General features: G+C 40.2%; 1 protein-coding gene across 1 annotated transcript in view; it reads right to left on the bottom strand.

Moving 5' to 3' along the window:
* The window catches only part of ANKRD44 (ankyrin repeat domain 44), a 128046-nt gene that overhangs the window by 51735 nt on the left and 51746 nt on the right, over positions 1 to 24565 (bottom strand). The window contains exons 2-3 of the mRNA XM_053947044.1: positions 14595 to 14678; positions 5967 to 6045 (exon numbers count right to left, since the gene is read on the bottom strand). Of these exons, the coding sequence (XP_053803019.1) occupies positions 5967 to 6045; positions 14595 to 14678 (163 nt within the window). The remainder of the gene's footprint in view (positions 1 to 5966; positions 6046 to 14594; positions 14679 to 24565) is intronic.

A 24565-nucleotide genomic window follows, 5' to 3' on the forward strand; every position in this document is an offset into this window, starting at 1 on the left:
AGATTTGTTGGAAGGAATTACATATGTATGCATGTACATGTGTGTCTGTGTAGATGCATTTTTTTTAGATGATACAACTGATACAGTTGGGGGGAAGAAAAGCACCCTTTGCTCAAAGCACTTTGCTGTCTGCAGACATGAAAGGAACTAGCCTGAGCAACCATCTCTTGTTTCCAGCTCTATCAGGCAGACCACCAAAAAATAACCACTTCCCTGCTTCACAAATCCTGCTGGGATCAAGAAAACAGGACCAGGAAATGCTCAGGTTGGAGATAGAACTGGGCACTTACTACATCAGGTTCTGTGGGTTTTACTGTTCACTGTGGGTGAAACAACAGAAGAGCAGGGATGAAGAACACAACTCATCTGCCTCCTGTGCAGTTCAGTGCTAACAGGTGCTCTGACAAGGGCAGCTGGGCAAGAGGATGGATTTGGGTTGGCTTGCCAGAAAAAAGGATAAAGGAAGAATATTTGACAACCACAGTGGTTCTGCCTGACTGCAAACCCCAATTTTTTTTTAAAAAAAGGTATTCTGTACATTTGTGTGATCAAAAAGATTTCTTTGCAAGGAATACTAAAGCTATCCACCAATGTGATACCTCAGGAAGTAAATCTAGTGATAAGGACTAGAGAAACTAATTTTTAAAAGGGCTTAACCTGAAAATATTGTTCCTTTGCTGGTAGCAGTATTAGTCTGAGAAGGGTAGGACATGCAGAAAAAAATGTGGAGAACCACAGCCTGGGTGAGCCTCTGAACTTCATGAACAAAGGGATGTTTAAGCTTAATTTTGCACCATAACTTTAGTGCCTTCAAAAGGCTGTAATTAATAAATCCCACTCTCTGAATCACCAGTACTTTCTGAGAGCTGATTCTCAGGAATATTAAGATGCTTGCCTGTGAATCACAGTGGTTATTGGGAATCGTGCTAGATAATCAGAGAAGAAACAAGTTCTTGCTTATTTCCACAAGTCAAGATGCAGTTTTTTTTGCTGCAAGAAAAACAAGGCCACTTTCATAACTACTGCAACAATTAGAAGCAATCCTCCAAACTCACCTCAGAACCTGGTACCTGGTGGTACAACCTGCCCTCTGGAAAAAACACCCTTTAGAAAAGACACTGTTTCAAAGATTTTTCTAATTCATCTGTCTAAGCAAGGAAGCTTTTGCCTTCTTTTTTCTTTGTGAGAAGGCCATTACAGTTGACACATTAGCATCCTGCCCTTTGCCTGCACTGTGTGAGGCTCTAGAGACCAATAAATCAATAACTTTCTTCACCACCAGGAAGCTGACAGGGCTTCAAGACACCTTCCATTATCCTGGTTTGGCCCAGTAGGGGTCTGGGGGATGGAAATTTCTTACATGAATTCCTAGTTATTGACAGCAAATACCTCTTTTTGGGTTTAGAAATTGGTTTTGTATTTGCCTTATGTTTCTTAACTAAGGTTTCTTTTGTTTTATCTCTACCCATTCACTAACTCCTACAAGCAGAGGGTTACAAATAAGAAAGGCTAATATGTAGAGTAGCAAAGCATGACCAACATTATCCCTCAGTATTTAAGAACTCCAGCAGCATTGGTGAGTATGAAGATGATGAGAACACCTAGAGAAGTATCTCCACCAGTAGCTATTCATGCCCTTCACTGATCACTTACCCTTTGAGAAACTGAAGTTATTAAGAAAACAATTGGAGAAAATAGTAAAAGGAAAACAAGACCAGTAGAAATAAAATAATACACAGCACACTATCAGCCTTTTCCTTCTCAGCTGTTTTCCACATCCCTTTACCTCTTTGTGTGAAACAGTGAAATTGCTCTTAGGTGTCTAATGCAATGAATCAGTTGAATGTTTGTGATTTCTGTTTTTTTCAGGAGCTAACAATTCACCTGTTGCCTGTTACAGAACCTGTTCTTGTGCATTTACTGAGATGCACATCTTCTGAAGAGATATTTCAAAACATTTCCTCTTGTACTGCCACTTCCTCCACCAAAATTCAGCTTCTATGTTCCCAGCAGTTTTTCATAGGCAATGGTTAATGACAGTGAAAAAACTTCACCAGCACTGATGCACTCGTTTGGGGACAGAAAATATCTGTTATTTTAAGGATGATCAAGCAGAGGCACTGGGAAAACAATGGTCACGTTTTCAAAGGTGCCCTCTACACTCCAGGAACTTGAGGGCCCATTCTGTGACAGTCCTGAGGACAGCCCTTTGAAAGCAGAGTAACACAGAAATTCCATTTTAAAGACTAAGTGCTCTAAAACATGCTACTACATCTAAAATGGGCTGTGAACAAACCCCAGAAGGTTAAATTCTCAAGACCATCCCACAACAACACCCTCCAAGTCAACCAGAAATTCAGTGTCCATCTCTTCACTCTGGACCAAGTACCTTAACCACGCTTCAATGCACTTCCTACAATACTCCATGAATTAATCTGTGTGTCTATGAGGACAAAGAGGGCTGAAAACCACTCAAATTGGTGTAAATTGTGTCACCCACGACACAATCTTCCTTGAAAATAGAAGCTGCTTTAAAGATTTCACTTAAAATTCTTTCAGATAGCCACAGCGCCCACCCATCCATCCCACCCCAATCCTTTCAGATAACTACAGCACCCACCCATATCCACTTTAAAAAAGCAGCTCTTCAGAGTCTTTTCTCAGCCTCACCTTCTCCACCATGATCTTCCTAAGCCTGACAGAAAGGCTTAGCTGTAGGGACTTGCTTTGTGAGGCTGAAGTAGACAACATAATGTGTGTTACAGATAAAATCAACAGGGAAGAAACTTTCTGTATTCTACTTTCCTTTAATATGGCTGTTTTGTAATCTTTGCCATTTTTCACTCTCAAATCATTCTGCCAGAAGAGGAAATAAATCTGAAACTGTCTCTGTTCTTTTGAGGTCTGAAATAAACAACGTGATGCTCTCTTTCAGGAATAAAAGTTAACATCTCTTTATCATAACCAAAGTACAGTTTTCCATCCAGCACATCTGCCAAATCCACATCTCTGGATTCCACAGTCTAAATCTCCAATATTAGGGATAGTCAACAATTTACAGGAAGAAAACTGTACTCTTTAACCTATTAATGTCATTGTTTACTTCCACCTTTCCAACTTCTCCTATAAGACACAGCAACAGGCCCACCAAAATATAAGGATAGCTTCTTGGCAAGAAGCCCAGAGCCTTCTGAAATAGTAAAGCAAGGTAATATTGCCAAGATGGCAAGTGCCTTGGTGAGGAACAAGGGGTAAGGGACTGAGCTCAAACATGATGCCTTCAGGCACCAGCCCAAATGGGAATGCAGCTTGTATTTGCCCAGACAATTGTTCTTGCACATGCACGACTGGTGGCACCATACAGAGATTCCTTCTGTGAGATGGTTACCTTGCTCCTTTGTCCCTTCTGACAGAAGGAGGTGAAGAAGTACTCAAAGCTCCCTGCTTTCATGTAGCCTGGAGAAACAAAACCACTCAGCACCCTTCCCCAGTTTGAACCATATGATTATGGATCAGACCTTGGAGCTGGTGCAAACCTATCTGGTTCTGACATTTAATGGGCCAGGGTGACTCACACCAGCTGAGGGATCTGGCACTCTCTCTCCTGTATCAGTTCCAAACAGACTCCATTTCAGTGGCTACCTAGAAAGCCATTCCTGGTCTGTCTCCAACCACCTGGGCAGAAATTTCATTCTTTAGACACTACATTTATTTGCGCTGCCACCAGTTTATAAACCACAAATCTCAGAAGGTGCATATTTAATTTAATTTCTTTCCTTAACACTGTACAAAATGAAATGTGTTGATACTCCTCCTAGCTTCTACTCATGCTGAGAATATTGCTTGACACCTACAGCAAGTGTTTGTGTGCTTTCTCTCTCTGAAAACACCATTTCATTTTAAGTCAGACAACGAAGTTTTTCTGCTTATGTAACTAAATGCTACGTTCAGATTAATATTTTATGATACACTTTCACTACTACTACCATTTGCTGACTGAAGAGGTAAAACAAAGGAAGATGCTGCACTTGTCCTTACAGCCTAGTTCATGGAGAAATCACAGTCACAAAGAGGTGTTTATAACAAGTCATAAACCGGCTCCAAGGCTCAGAAACCTCCAAACCTGCTCTTGGATACAAGTACTCATGCCCCTCATGCATAATGATACTTCAGATATTAAAGAACAATGAATAAGTAGAATATACAAACACAAAATTAATTTTGACTCATGCTGAGCTAGTGGGGAAAGATCCACACAGTTCCTGCAGACTGAACCCAAGCACAGTCCCACTGACACAAAGTTCAATTTTTAAAAGCCCACATTATAAGTTTTTCACACTCACTTGGATATATAAAAATTCCCCAAGATGCATCGCCTACATTTTATGCTGTTGATCAGACAAGCCCTGTAACCCATGGACGACATTTTGGCAGTGAGGTGCTAGAACTAAGTGTCCCAGAAGAACTTTAGAAAGCCTCCTTCCCTCATCAGGAACGTTCACTGGGACATTTTTGGATGCTGTTTGGGAAAAATGGGCGAAACTGTTTCACCTTTCTCTTTATGAGAATATTGCCTGTGCTGATGCTTGCAAAATTTGAAAAAATACACTGCTCCTGCAATCTTCTCACACCACAATGGAACAGCAGTATGTGACAAACAACACACACTGCAAGAACACATGCACAGATTAAATTTATTAACTCCTCCCTCCCAAGGAAGAAAATCATGCTTGCATTTAGCACATTGAAAAGCCGCCCACGCATAACTTGTCAGCAGAGCACTGCTCTTCTCAACCGTTCTGCTGCCAGCAGGGGTAGAGCAGGAAGAGCTGATGTATGATGTATGTCCAGCTAGGTACCCTCATTAAGCAATTACGCAACCCAGAATTTCCCCAAAATGAACAGAGGAAACACAGAGCTACAGCAAACAGAGTTCTCATTTTCTGCCTTCTCTAGGTCTGGCTAGACTGGCGAGCCAAAGAAATATGATTGTGTGGTCTGCATGTACAGCCACATCAACAGCCTGATCTGACTTTGAAATTCGGTGCTTTAAGCAGGAGGCTGGATCAGGTCATCTCTAGAAATACCTTCTAGCCTGAATTAATCTAGGATTCAAGGCTGGAAATTAGAAGGTGCCTTGTGATCAAAGGGCTGAGAATTCTGAAGTAACTTTAAAAATATATACGGAATTCATTTGAAAAAGCCATCTAAAAACTCGTGAAACCAACTGCGTAGCAGGGTTGCTTACAAGGGGTTAGAAGTTTGCACCATAAGGTTCCTTTCAGTCTCACATTCTTAAATCCCCATAAGCTTTACACTTACAGTTCTCCAGCTTAGAAAAACACTGCCTTTGAAATCTGCAAGCACATCCAGGAGTTTGCCATGAATTATGCTCCCTTCTTGAGAGATGACTGCTTTACGCTTTGTTCTGACATATTTTGATCATGTTTTCTGTCACTACAACAGTTGGGAAACTTTTTTTTTTTCCTTTTGTTTAGATACTTCCTACTACACAGTTTCTAATATCCAAATAAACTTCCTGATTCTTAGAAACATGCTTCTAATGTAAATAGCACTTACAATTCACTTAAGCTGATAAATAATTTTTTTGCTATTATTCCATAATTTTTGCTTAACAGGAATTCTTGGATTGTACTCCAGGATATGAAGCCACATTTCAAATATGTACTTCAGCAAGTTTCTGAATCATAAATACTGTCATTTGAAGGCTTTATAAGTTGTCAAAAGCTAGTTACTTTGTTTATTAATTCTTCTCAGTCACAGGGTACGTTTTATGATTGTATCACCAAATTTAAATATATTTTCTAAGCTTGCAAGAAATGCAACCAGCTCTGTGAAACTCAGAAATAAACAATGTCCAAAACTCCCTTTTATATGCTTTGCTGGGTATTCCTTGTAGTTTTAACTGACTTACCAGTTAACAGCTGTGAGGGACTGTACCTTACCTGACAAAATGAGAAGCTCAATGATGTCTGCATCTCCCAGGAATGATGCAACGTGAAGAGGCGTTCTTTTCTCAGCATCCTACAAAACCACAGATTGTCCAGTTATAAAACATGGTCAATAAGTGCAGGCACTGGTGTTAAAGAGCAAAGAATTTGTATTTATTTTTTTTTCTGTGTGGATTTCTGTTTGTAATTAGGAATGCAATCTCAGCCAGTGAAAGAACAAAATTCAAGACCTCAACAACACTCTTCCTCCCAACAATCCTCTATTTTTTATCACTCATTTCCACCAGACCTTGCAGAGATAATGCCTTTATCTGATATCCTGTTACAGGTAGATGAAATCAAAGCTAAAATAAGCAAAGACAGCATCTTTAGGTCTCTTTCAGAAACATTTTCCACTCTTGGGTATCCCAGCAATATAATCCAGATGCTTCTGGATATCAGACTTTGTAATGCAGTTTGCATCAACAGTACAACACCGGAGTCTTCAAAAGAATAACTCAGGAGAATTACTTGGAACCACACACAAAGTCAAGATGCAAACTCTTCCGGGTCTACAAAGGTTCTTGTACACCACAGCCTGGATATCTACAGCAGCCCAAGATGGGCATGTACATCTTGACTGACCTTTAAACATAAATAAAGTATTACTAGTCAAATCTGTCCTTAAAATAATTGCTAACAGATATATATAACTTCTGAAGTTATATATATAACTTCTGAAATACATCCAGGGGTTTTTTTTATTTCTGTAATTTTCCAAATTATGGAGTCCATTTTAAAGATTTTTTTTAATTGTTATTATTTAAAGGGGTATAAATACAGTGTTCACAAAACCCCTTTATTGTTTTATTCAGGTGATTCTAGAACACAGGCTTTTAAAACAAACTGCTAAATATTACAATATGGGTAACAACAATCACAAGAACTGTTAATACTGCTCATTGTGCTGTTTCCAGTCCTAAATGTATTTCGTTCTGGTTTCTGAACCACAAAAATAAGTCCTAAGAGAGCTTATCAATCCAACTTATTGCAACCTACAAGCATTAAATATTTTAAACTGGTAACAAATTCAACACTTCCTGCAAACAGTATCAACAGAGAAATCCTACCAATATTTACACCCTGTCCCTGAAAAAAATCTCTGAGCCTGTCATGAAAAATACCACTTTCAACATGCCCAGCAATCATCAACCATAAGCTATTTTGGAATATCTTCAAGGTATGCTTTAAATGTGGACAAATCTGTGCAGCAGAAACATTTGTCATTCATGGGAATGTTGGAAATTGTTTTTGAGCACTGAAAAGCCCAGAGCCACTGATCACCAGAACAGTTTGAGTTTAATTTTTGTTTTTGGTTTTTTTAAACATACATAATGTACATAATCCTCAGATTCTGCTGCACTAGGCTTTGATCTTATGTATTGGGCATGAAACACTCAGAAGACTGGTTACATAAAACCCTGATTGTCACAGGTCAGAGGGGAAGATCTCTTACAGGCTTTCACTTTCTCACATGGTAGGCAAATCAAAACAATATTAAGCAGTGTCCAGGCAGCAGTGTTCACTCAGGAACCACTATCACAAGTTACTCTCATATGCTTCATTCCTAACACCACAGAACAGCCTCTACAGGCTACATAAGTGCATGTGAGATCTTCCATAGTTTTCATATTCCCTGTCCTAAGGCTACCCATGGCAAAATATATACTGACTGATCAAACATATATATAACAGTAGAACCAGTTTTGATTTTTTCTTAGATTATTGTTATTAATGCATGAAGCTGTCTTTAGTATAACACAGTACTTGTAATAGCCATTTTACCTGTCAGTGCAACACAGCCAAGTTTGGCAGGAGCAGAGGAGTTTGAAGTTGAAGGCTAACAATACAAGACCAAGCAATTTTCTCTATCATGGAACCAAGGCTACCCAGTGCTTTGTTGATTAAAAGCAATTTTCTGTACTAAACTATAAATCTGATGCAAATTTGATAACTGAGGGAAGAAAGGACATGAAACAAAAAAATTTACTCTTCTCTAACAGGAATAACTAATTCTGTTTCTAAGCTTTTAGTTTTTAAAATCAATACAAAGCCCTATCACATTGAGTGCAAATCAAGTTTCCAGAGAAAGACAAGTTAGTCACAAAACTGAATTTAAGCTTTATTTCTCCAAGAGGAAAAAACCCTAAAATGTCTTCATTTATCACAACCAGGCACAAATCAGCATTCACTTGCACACAGAGCCCTACAGGCAACATTTTCAGGAGTTTGGCAGGGAGAAACCCACACACTACACCTGCAGCTGAGCATGGGATGAACACCTCACTGGAGGAACATCCCCAAGCTCCTGTTCAGACTGTGCACAGTGAACACCTCACTGGAGGAACATCCCCGAGCTCCTGTTCAGACTGTGCACAGTGAACACCTCACTGGAGGAACATCCCCCAGTTCCTGTTCAGACTGTGCACAGTGAACACCTCACTGGAGGAACATCCCCCAGTTCCTGTTCAGACTGTGCACAGTGAACACCTCACTGGAGGAACATCCCCAAGCTCCTGTTCAGACTGTGCACAGTGAACACCTCACTGGAGGAACATCCCCAAGCTCCTGTTCAGACTGTGCACAGCACTGGTACCCAAACAGAGGAACTGAGGCTTCTGCCTCTCTGTCCCACGGCAGCCCTTGTGTCCCCCTCAGAGCTCTGATCCCTCACAGCCACAGCTCCTCACTCGCTGGCTGGGCGCCCAGCCCACACCTCACCACTGATCCAGCTCCAGCTCCTCATCCCATGCTGCTGGGAACAGGAGCACAAAAGTAAATCAATAATGATCTAAAAACTGCAGGCTACACACAGAGAGAGGGATAAAAATTGTCATTTCAAGGAAAGGTTTGGCAGAATCCCAAACCTCAACATACATTATCGAGGCAAGGAAAGTAAGTGGGGCGAAGAGATGATAACAGAATTACAAAAAGCATTCAGAGAAATAATCAGACCTGCTTCAAGTGCAGTCCTCAGAAGAACAAAAGGTCAGCAAAAGACAGTAGATAAGCTATAAACAATGGCCAGAAAATCAGGCTGAGATGAGATAAACTCTCTTTCCAGTACCTAAAGGGGGCCTACAAGAGAGCTGGAGAAGGGTTTTCCACAAGGGAGTGTAGTGACAGGACAAGGGGAAATGGCTTCAAGCTGAAAGAGGGCAGGTTTAGATTAGATACTGAGAATAAATCTGTTTCTGTGCAGGTGCTGAGGTACTGACATGGACTGTCCAGAGACGCTGTGGATGCCCTGTCCCTGGAAGTGTTCAGGGCCAGGTTGGATGGAGCTTTGAGCAACCTGGTCTAGTGGAAGGTGGAAGGTGTCCTTCATGGCATGAGTTTGGAATGAGGTGATCTTTAATGTCACTTCCAACCCAGAGCATTGTGTGATTCTATGAAACTTTGTTAGTAGCCTATATTAGTTCACAGAAAAGATGATGCTGCAGGTTAACATCATCTGTACACCTTTTTTTTTTTTTTTTTATAATACAGATAAAAGAAACTAAGAATCTAACAGCTGGGCAATCAGGAACAGAAGGCCTCAGCAAGAAAAACACTCAACACATGCTTAAACTGTTCAAGTGATCACACTGGCACTGATAAGGCCCTCACAGGTTTAAAGTTAGACTAGTCCTTAAGTGCTTTATTGGATCAGAGCCTGGGGGACGTGAAGATTAGCAGAACAGTGAGCTGAATGAATCATATCAGCACATGTAAAATTATCAGGCACATTAAGGAAAGGGCCTACATTTTGTCCTCAACACAGCCTACATGTTAAAGGAGATGATGGAATTGAATTTTGATATCAACTGCAACTGCTCAGATCAGGTGATGCTTAGGACAGAGTTATTTACTATTAAAATGTAAGTGCAACTGGTGCAGAAAATCAATGTATGTATCCTTTCTTTGTCACCAAACTGCCTGAGCAGCTAACAGGAATAGCTGGAGTTTACAGAAGGAGTTTAGTCCACCACAGAAACAGAGTTACTGAAGCCTTTGGATTCCCACCACCTTCAAAATGTGCCTGGGTGGCAGAATAAAGCACATTAATGAACAACACTTCCACTGATCAAGTCTAACCAAAATAATGACAGAAACAAACCTCCTGCTCATTCACTCCATTTACAGTTGTAACATCTGAATATACCTCATTTAAATAGCACAGCCATTAAAAAAAAAAATCAGATACAAGTTGACTTCAGAAAAATTAAATATTAGGAACTGTTAGGAACTACTGAAGAGGCTAAAAGCTTATGACCTATTTCTTGGGCTATTTACAACTGTTTGGAGCCAAAAGCTGATGGTGTACCAAGAAAATCTCTGCTGCTTCAAGGATTTCCTCCTCCTCATACATTCTTTTATTAAAGCCTGTAATTCACAGAGTAAATCAAAATGTTTGACTGTGAGCACCACAGGTGAAAGTGAAAGTCAAGCTGTGTAACTTATGCTTTGTGCTCTTTCTTCTGCATCATAACAGAAATTCCCATCTGAAAATGCAGATCCTCGTTCCAGCACCTCTCATGCCACAGTCTTCTGTTTAGCCTCAGAAATAAAGATTTTTCTGGACTGAGTCTTAAATTGCCAAGTGTTCATGAGGCAGAAGAGGCAAATACTTTGATCTCTCAGGACAAGAAACATTACCTTTTTTCTTCCCCTTATCTAACAATTGCCCTCCATGAGGCTGACAGTGACTTTCATGCTAGAAAAGCATAACTTTAAAAACTAATTACTAATTCCAGACTGAGACCATAGAAACCATTATCCTAATGAATGAAAATATTTTGATGCTCACTGGTATTCACTGTAAGACTCCAAAGATAGACTTAAACAACTCCTCCATTTTTATAAACACAATATTGACTTTGGATGGGGGGCGTTAAGGCATGGGAGCACACATCACTCAGGAATGCAAAAGATTTAGAAAATTCAAGTATTTCAGGCTGATATTGCTACCTTTGAAGACAATAATGCAGTTACAGCCAAACCCTGCCATGAGACTTTAATGGTCTATACATCCTTAACTGCCTCAAACTGATGAAGATGAGTCACCAGCAGGGATATATATAACATATAGCCATTACTACACTACCACGCTGCTGCAATGCAACCCAGAATATTTCAGACTCTCAGTCTCTCCAGCAGAATCTTCTTCACAGTTCAAAAATTTTCATTATAAAGTATTTTAAAAAAATCTAAGCCAAAAAAAAAAATCTAAACAGAAGTCATGCTAGTTACTTTGCATTGCAAATATCAGTGTAATTTTATATTCATTTTTGCTACTTAAGGGAGAATTTTCATAATAACTGTAGAAAAAAAATTCTCCATCACTTCCTGCTTAAATAAACAGCGTATTAAACAGCACTACTAGAGGCTAAATACCCACTTCAGCTATCCCAAACATGCAAAACCTTTCAGACTCACAGCCCTAAATATGTGCCTATTTGTACCCTCAAGCACTCACAGCACCTCCAAAAACATGCTTGGCAATAGTACAGGAATGTATAGAAATTGTGTGCATGTGGGAAGGCCTGGATGAAGCCTGAATCCTCCTGACAAAGGCAGTCCTGTAAATCTATGCCTTTCCAAGCAGGATAATGAGGAAAAAAAGTCATGAACTGCACACATACATGTGTCTCCATAATGACTTCCTTCCTTCCTTCCCTCTTTATCTCATAATAAACTACCCCCTAAATACATGGCCCTGCATGTATGGCCCTGCAATCTCTGCTGGTGCTGCTGCCTGTTCCTCTGCAGACACTCTGCAGCTAGAAACAGGGTTCTAGCCAAGAGAAAACACAGCATTAGGGGATAAAAAATAAAAACAGAGAGAATGAAATTACTTGCAAACAACACATCACTTATGGGGACGAATACTGGAATATGACTTTTTTTTTTTAATCTGGATATTTTGAAGAGAAACTAAACTGAAGACTGAGATAAAAATGGAAATTTCACAGGGAGGATTTTGGTTTATAACATCGCACACAACAACTGGACTTTGCAGACGTAAGGTGCTGCATAGCTCATGCATTATGAATCCCAAATAAGAAGGGGTAACAGCTGGATCCAGATTATTCCCTAGATTCTGGGGTTCATTCTCTCCCACTCTTCCCTAAGTAAAACAGCACCCCAAAAGATCCCCATCTGCATACACATAGTGTGATCACCCTGCTGCTTTGGAATGAACCAAACAACAAGTGTAGAAGATGTCTACCTGCAACTAATCTGGCAGTCTGGATTGTCCAAGTGACATCACAAATGTCCTGGGAAAACAGGCTGCTGAATGCTGACCACACTTCCCATGGACACAGTGTGTATTCAGTGCCCGGGGGGGGGGCGAATTGCTCATTGCCAGCTAAATAGAGTTCATGCCCTCAGGGTGCAAAGGTGGCATCACAGTGCCCCCAAAGCACAGGTTGGGACTGCAGAGGTCGAAGTGACAATTACAGTGGCAGAATGAATGAAATAATAACTTGTAATCCAAACAGATTTCTCTTTGTTTAAAGTAGAAGTCACAATTACAGCAGTATCCAGAATGTAGTCATTTCCATCAACAAACAAGTCCTTGGCTTGGGAATTTGCTAATTATTTTACCAGACCAAAAAAAAAAGTAATCTTCTAAACTTCTGATTTCCTCCAAACTCTTTCCTGAGATTAATTTTCTCTTGGGATGTCTGCACATGCATTCCTAATTTTGTGTTTCTCCGTGCACTTTTTCTTCTGTCTTCCAAATACTTCTCTTGATGGACATTAAAAATACCCTGATTTTTTAAACTTCAGAAATACGCAAAGCTTGCTGCAAAACCAGACTTTTACTTTGTATCCCTGTCCTACCTATATTTGAACTATTCCAGTGTTAACACAGCCAACCAAAATGATCAACAAAGGACAAATCTCTGCCAAACGGTGTCAGAGTTTCCTCTCATGTGAGCAACCAAAGGCTAACGTGGAAGTAATTAAAAACACCCTTAAAATAGAAACAGAAGCATGCAATGCAAATTGCCAGCTCACAGCACAATGAGGGGGAAAATCTTTTCATCTTTCTACAGTGATATTTTAAGCAATTGACACTTCCCTGCAGTCACTATCCAGAACACAACCTTCAGAGTTTGTATTGACCAGTATCTTTCTAATGACTTCAAAGAACAGCTTTGAGTTTTGCTCCTGACGAGGCAAAGCTTCTTGGGTGGATTTTAAGCATTGTAAGCAGTACACTGGGCAAAACCATTCAATTACTTTTTCTATTAAGTACTATGGGGCTCATCTGCAAAACACAAGTTCTTCATCTAATCTTGCACCTGACAGCTGAGAGCATCTCCCTAGCAACCATCATTAACACACTTGCAGCCAAAGGATAGAAAAACATTGGAGAAACCCACAATAACCTCATACAGGAAACGTTATTTTGAAAATCCAGTGTGAAATATAGATGAAATTTTGGGACTGTGGTGTTCACCTACCTTGCTGAGGGAGTTTTGTTTGGCTGGGTTTGGTTTTTTTCTTTGGTTTATTAAGATCATCAGCAAAAATCAAGCAGGAAACTTGAGGGAGATGATTCTTTAAGGAAGCACTTTTAGGAACTTGCAAGAAAACAATCAGGTACTGATAACCATGGGGAAAGCTTAACATCAAGGTCTTGGATCAGATTTAAAACAGTGGCATGTCTTTCCTTCTACTGGACAGCAAACAGGGTGGAGCCAGTCAAGCAGACCTGTAGGATCAACTCTCTAGTTCCTTTTGGTAGCTCTGAACCAGACAGTTGGACCCCACTACCAGCAAAAGCTGCAATGCCAAGATCATACCACACCAACTGCTGAAGTTAGCAATGAATAAACTGATGGTTTTACATCACAGAAAGACATGAAGAAAAGGAAGGTTGATTCAAAAGTTCAGGAAACACCTGGAAATTATCATTCTGCTTCTGCTTTATATTCTCACCACTTTGAGAGGCCACAGATTGTAGTTAGGACTGGCAGGACTTGTTTCTAGCAGTACGCATATAAGTTAAAATCAAAGAGGGGGGGGGAAACCCACCCCAGTTTCTGCAAAAAAGACCAAGTTGACTTGGAGACATTTTTTTCACTGCCAAAGCACTCAACTACTACTTGTTTACAGCTGCTTACCATTCTGGCTAGAATAAGCCAATCTGCAAAACAGTAATTCCTTTGTGGGCAAATTGTGGCCAAGATTCTGCTTCCTTACTCTCACAGCTGAGAATTATAGTGAAGCTTTAGTTCAAGTAGAGTCAAATGCATAACAGCTCCTGATCTGCAAAGACTCTTCATAAAAGGAAACCCCACAGAGAATAAAAATATGCAATTTTCAGCTGTTTTCATTCATTTTCTCTGTAAGAGAAAAAACAATGTCCCTGACTGACCTGCACATTTGGAATAATTACCATACACTTAGAAAATTTGAAGTCATGTGCTGGAGACAATTACACTGACTCCTTAGGATGCCACTGAAGCCCCGAATCTCTTACTTCCCAATCATTTCCATTCTGTTATGTGTTAATTACTGAGAACACTTTTAATACTGTCATTGCCACAGTCCACAGGCATGGTGCACAACATGCCAGTCACATACCAAGGTGTTGACATCCTCAGTTTTGTAGATCAACATCCGTATCTCTTCTGGATCACCACTGAAAATTGCCTGGACCAGTGGAGGCTGGAAAAAGAAAACAGAAGCAGAAGCATTACAGGTTTGTTTATTTTCTGTTTAAACTGAGAGCATTTTGCTCCTGCTAACAGTTGCTAAAGCTGCCCAGAGACATGGTGTGACCCCAGTCCTAAATCACCAGGAGTATCTCATCAGTAAGAGCTACCAGTTTGCTTGAGGATAAACTGAAATCATGAGCATGTTTGTACCTATAATGAGCATGTGTGTGCACAAACAGGGACCCCCATTAGAACGGCAACTTTTGTCAACAACACACAATTAGCCCAGATGTTCTCCCTGGCATGTAAGGGGAAAACTAATTACATCAGATAGTGCTGCATGCTTGCTCTTGGCACAGATGAATGGTCATGCAATACACATTTAGAAACAGAACATTATGCAGATAATGAATTTCTGGGCAATCACTAAACAACTTGTATTTTTTCCCTGAATAAATACGCAATGAGCGCAGTTAATTTTAACCACCCAAGAAGAGAAGTAATTATCTTATTGTCTCAAGTCTGTTATTATGCTATTATGAATGGGAATGCAGAAATAAATAACCAGGCCCACAGGAGAAACAATGTGCCATGCTCACTCCTCTCCAACACTGGCGTCACCGCCGGGCAGCGGGAGGGAGCTCTGCGTGTGCTCAGAGCTGCGATACTCAGCCAGAGCTGGTGACTTCAGCCCTTGCAACCACCTTGGCAGCAAATATCTGAGTTAGTAACCAAACTGGCAGCACACCGAACTAAAAGAAGAATAACTGTGCTGCTGGAGACTCGGGAAAAGAAGGGGACAATTCACAAAGACCCCTATCCCATAAAGCATGTGGTTGAACCAGGCCCCACTTTCACCAGCACCCTCCTGAAGACAGTGTGTGCCCCCCAAGTCTCACTCCTGGTCGCCTCATGGTCCTACTGTCAAAAAGGAGTTTGTGATGCCATGCAATCACCAGAATCTAAAATAATCCTGTAAAATGGCAGCATGCATTACTACTTAGGCACATAAAACTGCAACAGTTCTTGAGATTCTACAGAATTTAACTGCCTTGTAAACAGGCTCTCTCGAAATTCAGAAAACAGGCTGAAAGAACAAAGAAAATACCATTTCCTCCCTATCTTTTCTTATTCAAATGTGGAAAATGCATTTCTAAGTTAATAGTGTCTATTTTAAGACATATTAATCCCTTATGTCCTTGAGAAACATTCATACTGGAATTTCATTCTTGCCACTCCTCCAAAAATGAAAAGGACTAAAGCAATATTTTTCATCACAACTGTCTATGTCTTACACATTGTAGTGGATGTTTGAAAAAGAAAGGGAAAAAAAATTGCATTTCACTTTAACAGTGTAGCATGCTCCCTTCCGAGCCTTGTCAGAATGGGCAGAGAATATTCCCCAACAGAGGATGCAAACAGCAGACCCTTCTCTCCTAAAACTAACAGCTATGAAGAATCAGTGAATGTTTATGAAATTATTATGCTCACACCAAAATATTTGCATTTTCTGTGCATTTATCATAATATTAAATGGAAAAAAATAATTAACACGAAAGCAGAGAACTCCTCAATTTCAAGCTGAATGGCAATCACAATCCAGTAGCCAAGACACAAATACCCCCAGCATCTTAGATTATTCCTTGAACCCATTTGCGGGTATGCCCAGCACCCAATGAAAAGTATCAGCCAGACTCTGGTGACATTTAAGGTGAGACCTCAGACAGAGGTAAGAGAAAAAATCTCAAATTTATTAGATTAAAAAAAAAAAAAAGCAACCAAGTTCAAGTGCTGTTACAGGCAACATTTTTCTTTTGAAAAGGGAGGAAGTAAAGTACTCTGCATCATTACATTAAAAAAAGGAAGGTCTTCAATAAGGCACTTTGACCCTTCTTCTCTCTGCCACAAATCTGAATCAAACCCTTGGTTTTACAGGAGATGTTTGACCTTTCTAATTAGCATCAGCCACTTAACACAGAAAGCAGATTGAGAATAACACTGTGTTCTTTAGACCTGTAACACACAGAAGATCCTCATCTCAATTTTTGTCCACCATAGCATGGTCACATCCACCTGCACTTCCTTAGATCAAACCCCAGTGTTTATCATGCCTCTGAAGCAGGGTATAACTCCCACCACTGAAACATGTAACCTTTGCTGACAGGAGAAAGCTGCCATATAGCCATTTCACAGGCCTCATCCTTCAGACCTTTTTCCCCAGTAAGATTTAATTTTTATAAAATAATTATGATAAAAATCTATCTCTGATAGTTGTAGCAGCAAGACACAGAGATAATGGAGAATGATCACACCCTGGAAACTGAAAGAGGAGATAAAAATGATCAGAGCCTGAAAACTGGAAAGAGGAGATAAAACCAGTACAAGTTAATAACCATCTTGAGTCACTGCTGTGCAGCCTGCTCCAGCTGGCCATTTTACTAATTCACTATGTCATTATTTTACTTTATTTTCAAAGGTATTCGTTTTGAAATGAGAATGTATTATTTATTGTCGAGGCAATTTTATTACATATTGAGACCCATTTCAGTGTAAGATGTGCAGTCAAGTATAACAACCTGTCCAGGAAATACATGTCAGAACTATGTTGCAGCATTACTGCTCAGTTTGAGGTCAGAGCTGAGAAGATGCATCCACATCCATCAGCACAATGGAAAAGGCATTGCTCCATTCAGCAGCTGACAGGGATGGAATAAGGCTTGTGCACTTACACACACATTGATGATAGATGCCAAATGAACAGATTACCACTGATAACCATATTCATGCATCAATGACTTCAAACAGCTTTTTTTTTTTAAATTTTAATTCCTGAAGGGTAGATATTTTTCCTTCCTAATTGTCAAAGGATAGTATATTTTTGGAAATAATTTCTAAAACTTGTGACATCATTAATGGGTTATTTCATTAACAGAAATAATTTGCTTTAAAAGTCTTCAAATTCAGAAGTTGTTAAACTCTTATATTAAAGGAAAAAGAAAGGCACAAGCACAGAGCAGATTATATATAACTATTATTAGAATTAAGCAAGGGTGCAGGGTTTTGGAATGATGAACAACTGTTTCATCAGCTCAGCTCTCTGTAGCTTCCTATTTCTTAAAGAGAATTTCAGTTGGGAGTGTTCACATTTTTTTCTGAAAATAAACTCCAGCAGTTAACAAAAAACTTTCCATATTATTTTTTCTACAGAGTAACTATGATATGTATGAGACTTACCAACAAGTTTTATTAGAGGGTTCTTTACTTTGTGCTGTAACAAGCATTTTAGTAAAAAATAAATTGTGTCTGCAGACACTGTCCAGTTTTCTGGACATATTCCTGTCTTTACTGAATGTAGGGCAATCATAAGCTGGACTTCAACCCACCAGGTAAAATTAACTTGTTGAACTGAAGGCACAATGATTTTTTCAGCAACAGAATTTAAATCCACACGGAAGAATGTCCTGTGGCTCAGCTGGATTCCACAGAGCCAACAAGCTGTTCCAAAAGAAAAAGTCCAGCACTGGGAAATTCTCCTCCATAGATCTGACTGTTACCAAGGGGCACTGGCAAATCTCTGACTCCAGAGGAGAAGAAGCATGTAAGGGGACTGTCTCAAGTATAATTTTAATTACTATGTCCAAAGCAGGTGCTCAATCTCCTAGCAAACCACTTTGTATTTTTGTTGAGTAGCTAGTAACTGTGGCATATACTGAACATTTTGCCTTGATTTTAGATATCCTGTCTCACTAAGCAGGACTTACTTAAGGCAGATTTTTGTTTGGCAGGAGGCAGAGGCCGATAGGATAAGGATGATTGACTCCCATGCTCATTTGATCTCATAGACTACCATTTGTACCTGCAAGTGAAAAGAAGCTACATTTTGATCCTTTATTAGCTCTAATTGCCTTACATCAAGTTCCTGGACTAAACACTTAGATATATATCCATGTATTCATGTAACTAGCAAGGCAATGTAGCAAGACACACAATCATTTCAAAGTGGTATTGATTCTGACAGTGTTTTGCCAAACACCTCTTTTTTTCTGAAAGTACTCCCACTAATCAAGATTACAAGGTTATCTGCTATGTCACATCACATACATCTATTTCCTTCCATTGCCCTAAGCAAAAAGGCTACTCCTGTCCCTAATTTTAGTTTGGGACTTTCTCTCTCTGTACATACAGCACATGAATACCTGAAATGCTATTTTAACTTACAAGTCTGTATTAGTGAACAGCCATTAACTGGAGTTAATTCTTAGAGTGTATTTCCCTGATGCTTAGTATTTATACAGTTCCATGTACAGAAATTACTCAATGCTGATAATTTTCAATAGGCTTTGTAGTCTATTACCCTTGCATCAGGGGTTAGCCTTTTATTGTGTTTTAGGAATGGGTAAATACAAAAAACATTTGCTCTTAATTTGTTAATTCAAAGGGTGCAATCCTGTTGTAGGAATTTCTATATACACTTCCGCCAACAAAGTACTTTCACAGAGCTGGTATTTGGAGAAGAATGCCCTTGGATGGCTGCTAAGAGGTGTTACATTGCAATTACAGATCTTTACAAAGTGACATAAGGAATACCTGTCCAAGCAATTGAAAAGCCAGTGGAGAGAATCAAATCTGTAGATTGGGTGCACTGCTTCCCTGGAAGCACTGTGACAAACTAACAGCATTGTTAAGTGAGCAAATGCACTTAGGACATTTATACTGAGCAGATCAATAAATACCCTGTATGCTGCAACATTTCAAACACGGCAGGGAAAAAAAAATTAATTCAATTCTATCTGATTATGTGCTTCCATTTATTGCAGACTAGCCCAGTGATTTAAGGATTGCACATCAATCCTCTGCAGCAAGGACAGCATGCATGCCAACACATTGCTATTTATTTCAATTTGTTCTACTGTGTTTGAATGCTCAAGGACCAACAAACTTATATGACACACAGAGGTATTCAAAAAAACATGAGTCAACACTCCCAAAACTAAAAAAGAACCTCTGCGTGACAGAGGCACTTCCAAGCTGAGAGATCTTCATGTTGTTTATAGGCCAGCATTTAAAGGATGCAACTGTGCCCTGACACTTTCCCTGCACCAATGGCTTTCCAACTTGCTGCCATGCTGTGCTCTAAGTTGCTTAGGGGGATGTAATGGGCATTTAAGTTTTATTTCAAGTATTGGGTTTTCCTGTAATGGCCCCCATTTCTATCTATGTCATTTATAACAGCTTCTCCAAAGCCTCAGGCTGTGTTTCTCTTTCAGACCATAAAAAAAGCACGGGGCACACAGAAGCAGTGGAGAATTGATCACTGCTTCATTTGCTGTTATGCTCTCCTGAGAATAGGTAAAAAATTATATATAAACTCCAAACAGAACATATGTTGAGCTTCAAAAACAACTTTTACCTAACTTTTTAAAGAAAGAAGAGCTGGAGGGGGGTGTCTGCATTTGCCTGCACAACACAAGCCCACAGCTGAAAGCCTCTCCCTCCAAAGCTTTCATCTAATGATGAATGGCGACTTCACCAAAACACCAAAAACTGCTCAGTGACCAAATGGGAAATAACCCAGTGCACACCTGTGGCTCCCAGTATGGTCTAAACCTAAGGGACACGTACTCAATAGCACCCAGGACATCAGGACAGGACGTCTGCAAGAACCCTCAGTGTGGTGCAAACAATGCTCAGTGTGCTTGGTGCTTTTTCCCCTCCCAGGAAGGCAGAAGTGGTTCCTAAGTAATTGTTCACAAATGTCTGAATAATTCATACAATGCTAACATGGTCCATAGGTGGTTCCACAAAGGCATTCACTCAGCCTTTCCCACAGTGGCGTCCCAAACAAAGACTTGAACATTTACAGAAATATTTGGTGCAGAATTGGTTGGAATACAGTAATTCTAACACGATCAGCAGATATTGCCACTGCTGGTAACATTACAAAAACTTGACATTAATCACTGGTGTACATTGCTAACTGCATGGCAATCACAAACAGCTACAGAAACAGAGCAGCTCCAACCATACTGCTGGACAGCCAGGCAGCTGGTGCAGACCGCAAAGCCTTGGGGCAGCATGGCCAGGGGAGGACATGCATCCCACCTCTCCAGCTGAGTTCAGCTGGGTGCCTGGTATCCAGTACTGACCAGGTTCAGAGGCTGGAATTACAGCCTACCAAAACACCCTTCTGCATCTTCTGGATGGGAAAAATCACATCCTCAGCTTTAGGTGAACAAGTAGATTTTGTTGATGTACAATAGCTGTAATGAAGGAGGAAGGGAAAAGCATGATCGCTGGAAAAAGGTTGAAGTAGTAGCAGTAGAGCTGTCTGAAACAAGATTGTCTGATGATAACCTTCCATTAAAAATCTTGTTTTGAACATTGCTTACACCATGTTTGGAAAAGAACAACTTGAACTGCTTAGAGCATGGCTCAACCCTGAAAAGAGAGCAGGACTGTCACAACACATCCTGCATCACCTGCTTTTAAATTATTTCCCCTCCAATACAGCTAAGCCTTTGCAAAAACAAGCTGAGCTCAGAAATCTAGGCTGTGCTCCCACAGACTTCTGGCTCTTTGCTCCCACTCAGCAAGGCCCTGATGGCTTTTGTTTACACCCCACCCACCAAACTCCCTGTCTCCGGCCAGACAGAGAAGACAATACATCTGATTCTATAATTAAACATAATCACAAATAATCATTTAGTAAGTGATGTGCAAACCAGACTATACTTCACTACACTTTCCCAAAAGCACACATCTTGTGATGTAACAAGAATAAGCCAGCTAAACCCCTGCCTCCCCACCACCACCTGCACCCTGGTCCTCTCTATGCTCAGCCCTTTCCCCTCTCCTACTTGAAAACAACATATTGAGACAGCTGAAACTTTAACACGACATTTATTTAGTCAAGCTTTCATGATACTTAAAAAGGAAAATAGTCAGGATTGATCTTGCTTGTGCAATGCTGGACCCAGCCCGGTATTTCTGTTCGCACAATTTGTGATATGCCATTCTAGACAGTGCAAAACAAGCCTCTGGCAGATCTATTTCTGGTGCTCGCTTGGCTCCGGATTTTGGCTGCCTCCCATTTTTCATTAGGAAGCCTATCAACTGTCCCAAGAATTGCTTATATTTCCAGGTGAAGTGAAGGTTACATCCTGCCATTCCTGGAATCCTGAAATTCCTCTACAAACTGAAAGTGCTGCAAGTTGCCTATGTTTCATTGAACTTATCAGTTAAAGGCACCAAAATAACTCTTGGCCCGTTATATTTAGCTCACTTCTAAAAAGGAAAAGAGCTCAGACTGTTTAATTCAGCTTGCCTAACGTCCTTTCCTTCATTCTCATTACTGGAGGCTGTCCACCAGTCTTGATTTAAGTGCTAGGGTTTGGTTTTAGTTTTGGCATTTGGGATTGGGGGTGGGTGAGGTTTTTTAAAGTGCCTTCAGATCAGATAATTAGTTAATAAATACTGCCCTGAAGTTACATTAATCAAGTGGAGACAAAGACTCAGCACAATACAGACTAGTTAAAATAGGAAAGTTTTTTTAAGGGAGACAAAAATAAACATAGTAGCATAACATTTGTTACATTTGTTATATTCACTAGCGTTTACCCATTTTAGTAGAAAAAAAGTCTGTCACAGACAGCATAATAAGATTTGTTGGAATACCTACAAAGATTGAGGATAATCAACCTAATAGTACCTTGAATTTTTCTTGTCCTCCTGAATTGGTTTGTTCAAAGTTTCTTGGGATTTTGTCTTGATACAAACTGTGTGTTGTGTAATATCTCACAACAGACATATCAGTGGCACCATTAAATAACAGTCCTGCGATTGTAATGGCAGTACCAAAAAAGGATCCAATTCCTTTTACATGTTCTCAGCAGCATGTGCTGCACTACTTATCCATTTGAGCACTTCTTGTCATATCTATATTTTGTTTCCCAGAGCTTTTGTCTTTTCTTTTTCCCCCTCCCCCATAATCCATCAATCATTTAGTCAGAAGCAGGGAAGAAGTCCTGGCACCAAGGCAGTGTTTCTGAACAAGAGCATAGCAGACAGGAAAATCTCTGGGGGCATAAATTCCAGCTGGTGTAAATCAGCTGAAGCCAACTTCCAAGTGAGAGGCCCTGTGCCATGTTACACCACCTGCTTTCCAAAGGGCCCTGCACGCTGTCCCCACCAGAGGCACAGCTGAGAGGTGGCCAAGGCAGTGTGAGGTTATGAACCTCAAGAGAAATGAAACTGCCAGCAGCAGAACAGAGCAACAGCAACCCAGTGACACATCTGCTCCTCGCTAGAGATTTCAGAATAAAGCAGTTAGGGGAGAAACTCACTTGAAAAACATCAACCCTGCCAAAAGCTTCATTTCCTGCTCACTTGTCTTCAAACACATTTCAAGCAATTTTTTTTTAACCAATTGTTTAGGTGTTAAATTCCACAAGAGAGAAAAAAAAAAACCAATTAAAACCAAATCTGTGTTGAGGGAGGAACGCTCTTAGGGCTGAAGGAGTTCATGCAGCTGGTCAGCTTAACCTGAGGCATCTCCTCCGTTCAGTGGCCCCACATCCTCTGGAGACCACTGATATCCTGCCTGCACCCAACTCTACCAGCAGCAACGTCAGTCAAGTAGAAAAAGGAAAAAAGAAACGGAAATGCTGCAAGTTTATCTCCCTTCAGTTTATCACTTATGAAACTGTGACTTACCCCTCTTCCTTGCCAAGGCAAGCGTGTGCAAGGGCTGCTACACACACTGCAGCTGGCTCAAAAAAACCCTTCCATAGTGCTCTTTCAGTGCAGCAGCATAGCAAGATCTGCTTTTCATCTGGCAGCCTGGACACTCAGCAGGACAAATAGTCCAGTCCATCTGTAATTAAGTGCTCTGATATATGCAGCACACATTGATACTCATCACACATGCTAGTTAAAACTTTCATTTTTAGAAAATTAGCCCTGATTTAGAGAACTATAAAGTGGCATCTGATCCTGTAACATCTTGGTAAGATCAGGACTTCCGCTGGCTAACGGGGTCTGTTTTATATCACTGTACACACAAAGAAGGCAGCTATGAAACAGAGAGTGCCATAATACATTTGCAGATACCTTGGAACTACAAGAGACTACACAAGGACGTTGGAGGGCAAGATTAGAATTTATAACCACCTTGACAAATTATACAAACAGTCAGGCTGAAGGAAGAGTAGTACACTGTTCAGTATGGAGGAGAACATAGCCTGCCTGTTAGTGAGAAATCCAGGGTTGTTACGCAGCAGTTCTGTGTAAGAAAGAATTTGGAACTGCATTTTACTAACTGAATGTAACCAAACAACGTTCTAAAAGAGGAAGAGACTTAAAATAGGATTATGACTTGCAAAGCACACTGTGGTCCTTCCACACTGCTCAGTACTGCTAAGGCTGGCTGGAGTGAGGCATTTAGTTTAGGGCACCACTTGACTTGAAGACCAAAACAGAGCTCTAAAACATAATTTACAGGGAAAACCTAAACAGATCAGAGCTGGTCACAATACATAGAAGACAATTTAAAGGAAACATGAAAACTGTTTGCAATACATAAAAGGTTGTTATTAAAAGAAATCATCTGTTTTCCACATCCAAGACATACAGAGCTTAAATGGCTGCGCACAAGGAGGATGCATCTCTGCTCCATTAAGGGCAACACAAACCAGGACACCGGTTACCAATTTGACTGAGTTACAAACTGTGAACTGCAGAAGACTGTATTTCAAAAATAGATCTAGTCCAACAATCACTGAAAGTCAAAGTTATTCTTTTCTGCAGGCTTCAGTAGGCAAAGGATTGAACATATGAAAGCAAAGAAGGCAAAACAAAATTCACACTACACTTAGGTGAAGATAAAGGTTAATGCAAAAA

The sequence above is a fragment of the Vidua chalybeata genome, chromosome 7 (assembly GCF_026979565.1).
Source record: "Vidua chalybeata isolate OUT-0048 chromosome 7, bVidCha1 merged haplotype, whole genome shotgun sequence".
Classification (NCBI taxonomy): domain Eukaryota; kingdom Metazoa; phylum Chordata; class Aves; order Passeriformes; family Viduidae; genus Vidua; species Vidua chalybeata.